Below are 14759 nucleotides of genomic sequence, written 5' to 3' on the forward strand. Positions count from 1 at the left end.
TCTTATATATGTGATGGCGGCCTTTCAATCCTATGAAATAGTAGTATGTAGCGGCGTGAGTCAGGGCTTTTCCGAGATGATGCACTCAGTACAGTTGTAATTTTTGCCGCCCTTCTACTCGATTCATAGTAGACTCTGATATGGTGCCATATATCCATGCCACAAACTTAGTGTATGGAGTATGTATTAAAGATTCACAACTAGCTATTCACATTTGGCTTAAAGAAGAGTAAAAGTTTTGTAAATTGATACACTTTCCAATTTAAAAACGATGTATATAGTTATATGCGATAATTAGTCTGACCCCGATATTGTTTTTATTATAGCTACATTCTTCTCACACTCTTTTTTTCTTTAACGAAAGTTATTAACATGTCATGTATTACACTGTGTGGTAAGTGAATATGCCTCCAACATTTATAAGCATTAACCTTTACTTCTTTTTTCCCACATCTAAAGATAAAGTTAGATGTTCAGCTGCATTATTTTTTCACTATATACACAAGGGAGCCAAAAAACTGATATCCAATAAAAACTGGTTCAGAAACTATAAGCCTCCACAAAAATATTTATTGTAAAAAAATACACTGAGAATTCTTCGTGTTCATTTCTTCAATTCCTGTTTCTTGTTTAGCCTCAACTTTTTCAATCTATTTGGCTCAAGATTTTCCTTTTCGGAAGAATTGCTGCTATCAACAGTTCGGCGGCGACGTCCTGATGGTCCCGGTCGTAGTTGGTAAGGAGTACATTCTATTGAAGAAAGTATACCATGATTTCTGCAATCAACATGGAATGAGTTTGAGCTTACAAAAATTCTAGAATTCTTGAAAAAATTGCTGAAAGATCCACACCTTGGCGTCATATTTCGTAAGCTATAAAGTTGTGACAATTAATGTAACACTTTGAAGTCAGATTTTAAAAAGACATCCTAAATATGCTACTTTAGAACAGCCAAATAAAAGTAAAGTTACATATGTAACTTGTTATAGATGTGTAACTTTACTTGAAAAAATCAAATAATTTGTTATTTAACAGACTAATAGAAACTCATACTTTAACCAACTAACAAAGATATACATAGACTGAAAAGATTTTTTTATGCATCTTGTACATAAAGTAATAATATTAATTATTTGACATTATAAATGCAAAAATAGGCACTAGTAACTTACATTTCCTCAGATCTGTGCACATCAGCAGTGACTTCAAGTTGATCACTGACATCAATATCCACATCACTGTCAGAATCATTTACAAAATAATGGTGATAGGGAGATTTTTTTATAAGATTGTTATAATCTGTAAAAGATTCTTTAGCACATTTCATATCATGTTTTTCATTTTTCTTGCAGTTTTTTCTTTTGTCTGGTAATATATCTTCACTTACAATATTAAGATTTTTTTCATGGGTAGATGAAAAAGTGGCAACTAAAGTTTCTGTTGTGGCAATACTGCTTTCATCAGTTTGAATTTCTTTTGAATGCTTGGTTATCACTCTGTCAACATATTGCTCATTATTTCTAACAGTCATTGAGGTTACAATGCTGTTGGTTTCAATTGTTATTGAAACATCATTGGAATTAAGCCTCTGGTTTTCTAACTTATAGGTTTTGTAATCATTCAAACAAAAATAACAAGATTTGTAAAGTAAATCTTTTTTATAAAAATAAACATTTTTTGTATTGTTGTACATTACATCATTATACTGTTTTTTATCTGTGCTGTCATATGACTTTCTAAAAGAATTATTTGCTTCTAAAACAGCCAGCCATGCTTGTTGGTCTTTATCGACAATTTGTGTTGTAGAGTCTTCTATTACAATGGTATCAGTACAATCATTAATATCACAAATCATATTTTTGGTAGAAGTATTTTTAATTTGTATTGAATTATTTTCATTTGATATCTTATCATCATCAGTGTTTTCCTCTGTTTGGCTTACATGAGTGGTTCTTGCATTGTTACTTCGACTTAACAAAGATTGATTTAAAACTTTTTTTGTAAAGTTTTCTCCCATATCTTTTCTAGGCAGATTTTTGTTATGTGTTTGAAATCTTTTCTTTGCATACCTTTTTTCATTGGACAATTTACTATTTTTCCCACCATATCCAACATTTTCTCTATTTCTAAAAACTGGTGTATTGACATTGATATTTGAAAAAGGTCTTCTTATTTGTGTCTGATCTTTCTCATTATTTTCTAGCCATTTTTGTACCAAATTAACCCTTGTGTTCATTGTTGTCGAATCCATTTTGTCAGTTCCTGATCCAATTTCTTCACCATATAAGAATAATGAATTAATGTTTTCTTTACTTTCCTTGGTAAAAAGCATAGATTTCCTTTTATTAGTATATTTAACTGGAGCTTGTATACTTTTGGGGAAAAGTTTGTTTTCAATTTCTAATTTTTCAGATAATCTTGATCTTCTATAAACTGCAAATAAGAAAAAAATATTAAATAAGATTTTGAAGAAATTTTTTTTAAGTATTATGCATTATATAAACATTAAAAAATAAACATAATAATTATACAACTATAGTAATGAAATATTTGAGTACATGTACACTTTCAATGTTACAATGATTATGAAGGACCAGGTAGTAATCATTCCTTATTCAATGAAAACAACAATTAGAATGTTCTTAAATATTCTCCAAAGTAAGAAAAAATAGAAGCAACTGCTACTACTTCTGGCCGCTTAGTTAATTTTACACCCCTTTACGTCAAACATATTAAGACATTCCTTGCCACATAGGACATATGCATCCCTATCACTAAACAATTATGTTATTTGGTATTATCATTGTAATATGAAGAAATTATTAAGAATTCAGGTAACTGTGGACAACTAAATAATATTGCTGATCCTCAGATTAAATCAGTACACCTATCCCCCGATTAACACGGTAGATACGTTCCTGAGAAAAATGTGTAAATCGAAAATTAAAAAATTTCAAGTCAAAACCGTGTAAATCTAAAAACTTGCAAAAAATGCAAATTTTGCTATTTAACAGTTGTGGTTTTTTTCAATACTTTTAGTGTACACAGAAATAAAAATAAAATGCATTGACAAGTTAAAATATTTAATATATTACGGAAACACTGTTTTTTATTTAATTACAATACATTAAACAGAAGAATAAAAATAAAACCAAAGGTGTTTTATTATCCTTTATCACTGACAGAAATCACTCTCATTCTTTTTTTCCGAATTGAAGGTTCGAATTCACTTTCATCACTCGAAGGTATTTGTGCCGATTCGATGTTTGAAGCAGAAATATTTACATTATGAGAGATGGTAATAAAATCGATCATTAAAACAAAAAAAAACTTATTTGGAAAACTACGTAAAAGCGAAAACGTGTAAAACGAGTACCGTGTAAATCGGGGGATAGGTGTAATTAAATGTATGTTAAAATAATACAACCATTCCTTGATAATTATGAATTTTGCATAATTTTAATTATTGTAAATCTTATACTAGAAATAAAATAATACAATTGTAAAGTATGGGGCACAAATACCTTGCGTGGCCTGAAGGAAAAGCCTCCAAAAAACAAAATAATTTATTTTAGTTTTTAGTATACATCCCATAAAGAAAAAGGTTTGAATTAATATCATTTCAAGTTTCATTTCTCATACTATAATGATTTGATTAAAGGATGCTGTGCTAGCAATAGGAAAAGTAAGTATAGTGCTACTGAAACTATATCTAGATATTGTAGCTTTAGATATTGTTATGAAAAGATAAGAGAAGTATCAGCCGTGCCGTTCCATTAGTCTACCATCAATATTTGTGGCAGAGGCCCTCAAGTTCTTTTTCTTCAGACCCCACATTGCTATGCTTTCCTAAGGAGTGGTATGGTGGTTTCAATGAAACTATATCAAAATAATTAGGCTTGTAACAGCATATAATCTAAGACAAAAAAGACAATTTCTTTATTTCATAAGCCTGGGAAGTACCATTAATGAAAAGGGCATATTGTATGTCAGTAAACACTATGATGATCAAATCATTCTAGCAAGCAAGAAAATGAAATACTTATTTTGTGGATATTCAAAATCATTGTGCAGCCACTTTGTACAACACACACTATTTAGATTTTTATACTAAGTAAAAGATTCAGGTTAAAGTTAAATATTATATTTCACTCAAATCTTTTATTACTTTTACAAAAATATTAACTATACATAATAAATAAAAATACCAGCTCCTAGTTTATATCTGTGTCTATCTAAAGGTTGAATGAAAGTGTGTTTGGAAAATAATACTTAACATTCATATCAATCTCTTATTACTTTTGAATTTTACTTTTGTTCTAAGAAATTAGAGTAGTAGTAGATCCACAATGATTCAGTTACTATTCTAAAAATTTAGAAAGGCTGTCAATGTGTGCCGCACACCTGCCTCCCTAGACTTGCGAGAGGCAGGACAGAGAAGGTTGATAAATATAAATCTGTACTCAAACATTGTGTTTTGTCAAGAGCACACCCCTCATATACATCGGATGGTTACTAACCATTTCGCCCACATTAAAACAAATTAATTAAAATTAATGGATGATTAAAGTATTTCAAACTATCCTTACATATCTACCATCTATAGTAACAAAAAACATTAGGGACAACCTTAAAGCTCCTCTTGAAGTATGTACCCTGTAATTTCATTTTAATTTGTTAACAATCAGTCTGTTAAAAAAAAAGTTCTTTGTAATTATTATATTTACTTGCCATCTACATGAAAAATATCTTGAAACGTCCTTAACAGGTTTTCAGCATGTTGTACATGTTGTCCTTTAACTTCATCAGTTTGAGGAATAGAAAAACTGGACGAACCAACACATGTCAAACACTCGTTAACTTTATTTATGCATACTTCACATATAAAGTGTCCACAAGAGAATCTCAATCTAATACCAGATAGTTTATCGCTAGAAAGGAACAAAATATTTATAACTGTATATGAAAAGTAAACATAGATTTGCTAATCTAAAATATCTCACCAAAAGACACAACGATTGTAGTCTACAATAGTTTTCACATGTTTAACCGCTACGTCTACGTTAAAATTAATAGGCATATTTTAAACATTAATTAGATTTAGATTATTAAAAGACAACATAGTTGTGGTATAACAATATACTACATTATACATGCTAAATCAAAACAAAATCAATGTAATATAAACACGTCACGAAAATTTAGTCGCAAAACACAGTGTTACCAGATAAGCCTAAGTTTTAAGATTTACGTAATCAGAAATAAATCAAAGAGACTGAGAGCAAATTCCATTATTATTCCTATTTAAACAAACAAGAAAAAAAATAGAAATCTAGTTATATATATAAAAAACGTAAATCATATAATAATTACATAAAGCCTTTAACCTTTAACTGTGGACGCGCGGTCTCACAGACCGCTTGCAGTTTGTATTTTTTGTGTTTACCCCTTTCCCCTTGCTCCCCGCGTTTAATGCTCTCAGTAGCTTTAGTTTTAGCGCCGAAACGTATGTTGAGGTGAGAAGTTATGTCGGCGGCCACAAATTAACTGAGTTATTTTACTTTATACTTTAACCGCGGTCTATCGGACCGCACGTCCACGTTTTCTACGTAAATAATATAAATGGTGATTTTGTTTAATTTGATTGTTCTATGTCATTTTCATTCAAAATGTCAATGAATATTGAACGAGAAGATGACCTATGCTCATTTTATATCGCATTCTTGACTTGTGTGGTATAAATGCTCATTTATTACACAATGTGCACCAGAGCATAAAAATAGAAAGATGAGTATTCCTAAAAAAAAAGCACGATCTTTAGTCGTTCCGCATATGCAAAGACAAGCAATAAAACCAAATATTTCAAACGAATTGAAAATGACAATGAGGCGAGTTTTATTAGGGGCAGATATGCTCCTAGATGAACCCCTTAGCCAGGAGAGTGATTCATTAAAGCGAAAAACATTTCGTCTTCGTCCACCAAAACTAAAGAGAAAGTCCAATTACACTTGTATAAGTTGTAGGCAGGTCATATGTTTACAATGTTCCAAACTCTTGTGCAAGGACTGCCAATAATTTTAAACAATTGGACCAATGTCAAAAATTTTGTATTTTAATTTGAGAAGACTTTTATTCGTTTCTATATTAGGTTAAACCTTAGATTTATAGTTTCAATTGTTATTTTTTCTAAAAAGTTTAATTCATTCAAGTTTTTCGTCCTAAAATTGATCTCCAGTAAATGTATGCCAAAAAGTGCCTTTAATTGTTAGTATGCTTTATTTTATTTACAAATAAAGAAAGATTGATTAAAAGCATCGAAATTATTTAATTACAATAAATAAAGGTGTACAAATAAAATTAATATTTACGTAATATTTGGACTTCAGAACATAGCGGTCCGAGAGACCGCGCGTCCATGGTAGTGTGACAAAAAAATGACGTCCATAGTTAATGATTAAAAAATGATTATGCAGAAAAATGTTGTACGTAGACGAATTTTAACTGGCATTGGCAATTTTTTATATATTTTTTTTAAAAAAGTGCTTCCAAAAAATTCATGGTTTGCAAGGGAGTGTGTTTTACGAGTATAATGTTATATTTGATCAATTTGTTGCTATAATGCATGGATGCACAGACCGCGGCCCGCCGGTCGAAACTGGTGGCCCGCCGACAGCAAAAATAATACTCCCGTACATTAGAAAAATATTGAATTCTATTCCAAAATAAAACCAAAAAAAATATGTTCGAAAAGTAATTTGAATCTTGCGCGCGCTCTATTTGAATCTAGCGCCCAAAATGCTAAGTCAAGGACCATCGCTTGCCGCCTTTATATAAGGTTCAAAATAGTAGAGAAATCAAGAATTTTCTAGCGCGGTAAGTGTTTTCCTACCTATTTAATCAATTTTAATCAAATTTAGCTTTAATGTTGGCAAAATAATAAAATAAAACAAATAAATTACTATTTTTTATCAGAATTTCTCTAACTGTAATAATTACGTCATTATTTCAGATATAAAATCTGTATAAAAATCCTAAAATTTCTGAGGAATATTCAATCAATTATTTTTGATGGGTAATTTAAGTAGGTACTGTAATTGTTTTTAGGTGCTGTGTTAATCCTAGCCAGGATTAGAACGCAACATGCAGAAGCCAGGACCTAATAAAAAACATAAGGATCTTGAAATGAAAACGTAAGGAACTTGAAAATCGGCAGTTTGAAGAAATTTGGACTGAAAAATACTTTTTTATATGGACGCATAACAAAGACGTTTGTTTAATTTGCAAGAATTCTGTTGCGATTGCAAAGGAATATAATGTAAAAAGGCACTATGAAACGCAGCATCCTTTTTTACCAAGTTTACAGGCGAATTAAGAAAGCAAAAAATGTTGTCTTTAAAACGCGAGCTTATTGGACAGCAAGCTATGTTTACAAAACCCATTCAAGATTCAGAAACAGCTACAGAAGTTAGTTATGAAATTTCTCGAATGATAGCAAAGCGAAGTCGCCCCTTCAATGATGGCGATTTTGTAAAAGGATGCATAGAAATTGCCGCTAAGAAAATGTGTCAAGAAGCAGCAAAAAAGTTTGAAAAAATTCAACTGAATCGTATGACTACCAAAAGACGAATTATGTCTTTGTCAGGTAATATTGCGGAGCAATTAAAAACTAAGATCATTGAATTTTTTTAATTAGCACTCGACGAATCCACTGATATTAGTCCCACAGCTCAACTTCTCATATTCATACGAGGTGTTACTCAAGATTTTGAAGTCTTAGAAGAGTTATTATGAATGTGTTCATTGAAAGGTCAAACCAAAGGAGTTGATATACTCAATGTACTTTTGGATGAGTGTTCAAAAACTGATTTGGACTTATCAAAATTATCGGGAGTTGCGACTGACGGTGCTCTTTCGATGATTGGCGTCAATTCCGGGCTACTTTGCTGAAAAAGCATCTGCAAGAAAAAAACATAAACGCTGAAGATCTCATGCAGTTTCACTGCATTATACACAAAGAAGCCCTCTGTTCCAAAAAAAATTGAATTTCAAAATGTCATGAAAGTGGGAGTTTCGACTGTAAATTTCATAAAATCACGAGGACTCAATCACAGACATTCAAACAATTCCTTGATGACATCGAAAGCGAATACGGAGGTTTACTGTATTATACAGAAGTAAGGTGGCTAAGTCGTGGATTGACACTGGAACGATTTCTAAATTTAATAGAAGAAATTGGAATATTTCTGGCGGAAAAGCAAAGGGATGTCCCGGAACTTAAAAATCCTGAGTGGTTGTGTGATTTGGCTTTTTTAGTTGACATTACAAATCATTTGAATGTCTTGAACAAACGGCTTCAAGGCAAAAATGAACTGATATCCCAGCTCTACGCTCATGTATCATCCTTTCAATGCAAGCTGACACTTCAGATCACAATTGAATTCTGGAAATTACAATCATTTTCCGAATTATAAGAAAATGGCTGAAAAATTCAACGAAACTGCGATTAATTTCAGTTATGTAGAAAAGCTAGATATTTTGGTTCAATCTTTTTAAGACAGATTTTCGCAGTTTAAAAAAGTGAAACTTCTGTTAGACATATTCAGCAATCCTTTCATTCAGTTTTCAGATTCATTTTTGATTTCAGTCGAAAATGCGCCAGAGTCAACGCAGTAAGAAATTATGGACATTCAAAACGACCAAGATTTACGCAACAAATTTAACAAGGAGACTTGCTGAACTTTTACCCCTGCATTGATAAAAATATGTACGAAGAGTTGCGTATAAACGCTCTGAAATGTACCAGCTTATTTGGTTCTACCTATATATGTGAACAAACTTTTTCAATACTAAATAATAATAAAACAAAAAATCAAAACCGCCTTGCAAATGAAAGTTTGGAAGCAGTTTTACATGTTGCTACAAGTAAATTTGAGCCAAATATAAAAAAGATTGTAAGCACTATGCAGTGCCACGCTTCACATTAATAAATTCTTTTTCAATTTTAATAAATTATTATCAATTCTTTATTGTCTTTAATTACCTATACTTCTGGCGGCCGGCCCGCCACTCTGTTAATAATAGGTTGTCAAGTATCTCCCTTCCGCCTTTTTGTCTTTTGAATTTCGCGGCTATGTACAAAGCGCTACAGAGCTCGTATCTGGCAACACTATACTTAATTTGAAAGGTCTTGACATAGCCTACAAAACGACGTTATGCATGATTAGTTTGGATATTGCGTTCAACAGTTATAGACGTGTAAACATGGAGTTCACTAACGCCGAAATTCGCGCTATTTTAAAGTTTTCCTTCGTTAAAGGCAAATCCGCTAGAGAAACGTTCCGTGAGATTAATGGTGTTTTGGGGGATGGTACTCTATCACTTCGAACCGCGGAGGAATGGTTTCGACGATTCAGAGCCGGCGAAAACGACACCACGGATAAGCCAGCCGGCGGAAGACCTGTGACGACAAATACCGATCAAACCATGGACTACATCGAGTTAGACCGGCATGTGGCATCTCGTGACATCGCCCAGGAGATGGGAGTTAGTCACCAAACCATTTTAAACCATCTGCAGAAGGCTGGATACAAAAAAAGCTTGATGTTTGGGTGCCGCATGATTTGACGCAAAAAAACCTTCTGGACCGAATCAACGCCTGCGATATGCTGCTGAAACGGAACGAACTCGACCCATTCTTGAAGCGGATGGTGACTGGCGACGAAAAATGGATCACATACGACAATAACAAGCGAAAACGGTCGTGGTCGAAGGCCGGTGAATCGTCCCAAACAGTGGCCAAGCCGGGATTGACGGCCAGGAAGGTTTTGCTGTGTGTTTGGTGGGATTGGAAGGGAATCATCCACTATGAGCTGCTCCCATATGGCCAGACGCTTAATTCTACCATCTACTGCGAACAACTGGACCGCTTGAAGCAGGCGATCGACCAGAAGCGTCCAGAATTGGCCAACAGGAAGGGTGTAGTGTTCCACCAGGACAACGCCAGACCACACACTTCGTTGATGACTCGTCAGAAGCTACGGGAGCTCGGATGGGAGGTTTTATCACATCCACCATATAGCCCGGACATAGCGCCAAGTGATTACCACCTGTTCCTGTCCATGGCGAACGCCCTTGGTGGTGTAAAGTTGAACTCAAAAGAGGTTTGTGAAAAGTGGCTATCCGAGTTCTTCGCAAATAAGGAGGGGGGCTTCTACGAGGGAGGTATTATAAAGTTGCCGTCTAGATGGAAACAGATTATCGAACAAAACGGCGCATATTTGAACTAAATCCGATCACTGTAACACTTTTTATAAAGCATTGAATAAAGAGCAAAAAAGCGGAAGGGAGATATTTGACAACCTGTTATATATATATATCTATAAATCTGTACAACCATGCTATAATGCAATGGATAGTTCAGCAATAAGCAAGTATCCTTACTCTGGGGAGAATATCGCAAAACAGAGATATACTCTGTACCTGACACACACCCTACGCCAGTGATTCTCAACCCATGTGCCGCGGCACTTTTGTGTGCCGCGAGATTTTAAAAATGTGCCGCGAAAAATTTAAAATATATATAACACATATACAAAAAAAAATATTCAACGTAAATATTTATATATTGAACCAGCTAATTATATTTAATTTACAAAACGCTTTTCTTAATCCCTAATTATGATAAAGTCATGTTTATGTATTAAAAATTGTCTCAAGTCTACCACACTTGTCTTTTTCCAAATGAGCATGTTGTTTGTGTGATATTTTAAATTTACATGATTTTCCATTGTAATACTAATCTACCCTTTGTAAAATTAGAAAAGTATTTGATTCGTATCCTTATTAATTTGTTGGCATGTAGTTTCGATAAAAAAATAGGAGGTATATTGACTTTGCAATGCACGTATTCTTTGATTTACAATATCTAAGACTTTTCAGATTTTATTCCATTCGATGAATATTTTTGTAATTAAAAAAGTTTGCTGTTTATATCTAAAAAAATCCCGAGGTTTGCTGCTAAATTGTTTCACGAATACAATGGCAGCAATTATTTAAATAAAATTCGATTTTATGCATTAAAAATTGTATTTGTGTGAAAGTTATATAACTTCATAAGGGTTATATTTTTCATTTTCATAAATTACAAATGGTTACAGAATTTGTATATTTATAAATTTAAATTTATATATTCTTCGATTTTTTTGACAGTATTTTTTTTGTTTTTTTCAGACCCCTTAAAAATGGACAAATGGATAAAGAAAAAAAAGAATAATGATGATGATGATGCAAGTAACAATAATGATGACATATACGACCAAAGTAATGAGTGTTCCTCTGTTTTAAGTGAAAATAGTTCTATTTTAAAAAAGTATATAATTCCTAGAAAATATAACGACAATTTTTTAAGATTTGGATTCACCTCATCGTTAGAAAATAACATAGTAGTCCCAGAATGTATTATATGCAATTTAAAATTATCAAATAGTGCTATGGTTCCTAGCAAACTTCTTCGTCACTTGGTTACCAATCATCCCTCTTTATCAACCAAAGATAAGAACTATTTTAAAACGTATCTTTCAACAAAAGTAAAACAAGGAAAAAATTTTAAAAAACAATTTTGTGTGTCCGAAAAAGCTCAGTTTGCTTCTTATGAAATCGCGGAATTGATCGCAGTAAAATTGAAGCCCCATAATTTAGCAGAAGAAATTATATTACCTGCTTGCCGTAAAATAGTCAAAACGATGATTGGTGAATCAGCCGATGTTGAAATTTCCAAAATACCCCTTTCTAATGACACTATACATCGCAGGATAAAAGATCTATCAGAAAATATCGAGCAGAATACTACAAAAAATCTTCAAAATTCCTTTTTTGCAATACAAATAGATGAAACCACCGACATCACAGGAAATTCTCAGTTAATTGCATTTGTTAGATTTATCTATGAAGATGATATTATAAATCAATTTTTATGTTGTCGGGAGCTGTCAAATTTTACAACCGGGAAAAATATTTTTGAAGTAATTAATTCATATCTAGAAAAAACAAATGTCTCTTGGAATTTTTGTATTGGAATTTGCACAGATGGTGCACCCTCAATGACCGGGCATATTAAAGGATTTGTATCTTATGTAAAAGAATTGAATCAAAATATAATAGTTACACATTGTTTTTTGCATAGAGAAGCTCTTATAACAAAGTTCCTGTCACCAGATTTAAAGATAGTTTTGGAGCAATGTGTTAAAATGGTAAATTACATAAAATCAAGACCATTGAAAAACAGATTATTCAAGGAACTATGTAAAGCAATGGAGTCCAAGTATGAATCTTTGCTACTCCATACTGAAGTAAGATGGCTATCCAGAGGAAAAGTCTTATCTCGGGTTTTAAAATTAAAAAAGGAAATGAAAGCTTTTTTTGAACAAAATAATAATATTGAATTTGTTGAAATATTAGAAGATTTAACATGGACAACGAAACTTGCTTATTTGTCAGATATTTTTGTCATTTTTAACAGTATTAATTCAAGTATGCAAGGTTCAAATGAAAATATTTTAAATTCAACTGATAAGTTGGTGGGGTTAAAAAGACAAATTTCTTTATGGAAAAAGAAAGCCCAAGAAGGTAATTTAGAAAAGTTCGAATCAGTTCCTAAAGACGGGTATAAAATTATTAAACAAATTGTTCTTGATCATTTGACAACATTAGAGGAGAGAATTGTTTATTATTTCCCGGAATTGGATATTAATAAGTTTGATTGGGTTCGTAACCCATTTCTAATTACGGACACTGCTGTATTTGAGTTAACTTTAAATGAAGAAGAAGAGCTTATTTTGCTTTCAACTAATCGAGATTTAATTTTAAAACATTCTGAAGAATCACTTAATACATTTTGGATAAAAATCAGATGCATCTATCCACTTTTATCTAGAAAAGCTTTAAATATTCTATTACAATTTTCCACATCTTATTTGTGCGAATTCGGATTTTCAGCATTAGCCAATATTAAAACTAAAAAAAGATCAAGGTTGTTAAATGTAGAAGACGATATGAGAGTAGCATTGTCATTTTTACGACCAAATATAAATGAAATTATCGAAAAACATCAAGCTCAAATTTCTCATTAAAGTAGTTTAGTTAATTAGCTTTTAATTTTATATCGTTAAGAAAACTGGCCATTTTGTTGTATTTTTAGATTATTTACATATAATACAATTTTTATGGTTCTTTTTATTCAGTTTGTCATGCCAACAAAAAAACTTCTGTTGGTTTTTTTTCTTTATGTGCCGCCAGATTTCAGAATAGTTAAAAATGTGCCGCAGGTGAAAAAAGGTTGAGAACCACTGCCCTACGCCAATGAACAACATTTTATAAACCAGAGATACCGGTACAAAGATAGATTCAAGGATCCTCACTGTCCTAGAGGCTCAGGGCTAAAGAGCGAGGAACAGACCCCTCCAGTCTGTGGTGGCTTTCTCATCTTAATATTCTAATCTTCCTCTTAATATTTGCACTTAATCTTTCATTTAATATTAAACGTACAATGTCCGACGTCACCCTTTAGGCGCTCTAATCGAAGATACATTACAGCATTGGAATATCGAGTTGTTCGGGTTTATTGTGGATTTATGTAACCTACGCTATGTCAACATCAACTATCCTAGTTTCATTAAAACAAAGCAGAAGACAATATTCCGTATTGACCCCGACGCGACCAACTTCTTCGCGTTCATCATGCCTGCCAGAACACGCTTGCTGCGTCTTTAACAACTCATTTGTGAAGTGAATGTTGAGTCTGTGGCGTGCATATCGCGCGCCACTCAAACACCAAGCTCTTACCCACGTGACCGTCAATCGCATGGCGGCGGCGGCAGTGAAACAGATGCATGACAGATGGCGCCACAGTAGACGCAACGAAAATCTGCATCGCGCTGTTGAGAGTCTCCGCGCTCATTATAAGGCCTAGCGGAGGTGTGGTCAACGCAGGAAGAAGCAACTGAAGATCAAGAAGCAACCGACGAACAAGAAGCGATCGACGAACAAGATACAACCGACGAACTACCGAAGCACAAGAAGCTACCGTACCACGACCACTCCCACAAGTCATTTCTGCGATCTGTTTGCTGTTCTGTTTTGAGTCTTTTTAGGTGCTTAGTGCAAACAGAATATTTAAATAGTGACAGTGCCACTTTCCATTCTTCAGTGTAAAAAACAGTTACGGTATGGTTTTTCTTTTGTTCAACTTTTCTTGAACTCCCCAATTTTGGCAACGGCTACGGCGCTAAGTTATTAACACAAACAGTAATCGAAAAATGGAACCACTATTTACTGTTAAATTTGTGTCTCGTATTTCATAACATGTTATAAACTGACCTACTAGTTTTCTCAAGGTCACCCGCGGAACACGACTACCACCTGCTTCATTTTTTCGCGTTTTTCCGAGTATGGCGTTATAGTAAATAAATGGTAGTGTGTATTAGGTGTTGATGAAATAACACTTCTTAGTTACAGGATACTCAAATCCGGTATTCCGTCTTCAGACCATATCGATGCTTTGCAAAACTATCCTTCCCAAAACTGTGGTAAGCGTCTATATTTCTGGTTATGTTAAAGTTTTACCGGCTTTTTCTACCCAGTGCCGTTCAGTTAAAAGAATATTTGAACATTGCATTGCACCGACGCACATTCTTTGTGTCGGTTGCGTTCAAAAGCTGGGTGACGTCTCAAGCGCCGGGACTAATTCAAATTTATTTTATAAA

At 33.2% G+C, this 14759-nt stretch overlaps 1 protein-coding gene across 3 annotated transcripts; it reads right to left on the bottom strand.

Annotated features, from left to right (window-relative positions):
• Window positions 1–550: 550 nt before the first annotated feature.
• On the bottom strand, window positions 551–5175 carry LOC137932796 (uncharacterized). Of its 3 annotated transcripts, none has more exons than XM_068776471.1 (4): window positions 5004–5175; window positions 4732–4931; window positions 1173–2433; window positions 551–750 (listed from the first exon to the last, which is right to left on the bottom strand). In XM_068776471.1, the coding sequence occupies exons 1-4, from the start codon at window positions 5078–5080 to the stop codon at window positions 693–695; spliced, it is 1596 nt and encodes a 531-aa protein (XP_068632572.1). In that variant the 5' UTR covers window positions 5081–5175; the 3' UTR covers window positions 551–692. The 3 variants fall into 3 exon arrangements, with proteins under 3 accessions (XP_068632572.1, XP_068632571.1, XP_068632574.1); XM_068776470.1 differs by having other exon boundaries at window positions 551–776; window positions 5004–5174; XM_068776473.1 differs by lacking the exon at window positions 5004–5175 and having other exon boundaries at window positions 551–776; window positions 4728–4798.
• Between the last annotated feature and the right edge of the window lie 9584 nt (window positions 5176–14759).

Source organism: Battus philenor, unplaced genomic scaffold, assembly GCF_028537555.1.
Source record: "Battus philenor isolate CCGP_79_NKW_IND1 unplaced genomic scaffold, ilBatPhil1.0.hap1 SCAF_12, whole genome shotgun sequence".
Classification (NCBI taxonomy): domain Eukaryota; kingdom Metazoa; phylum Arthropoda; class Insecta; order Lepidoptera; family Papilionidae; genus Battus; species Battus philenor.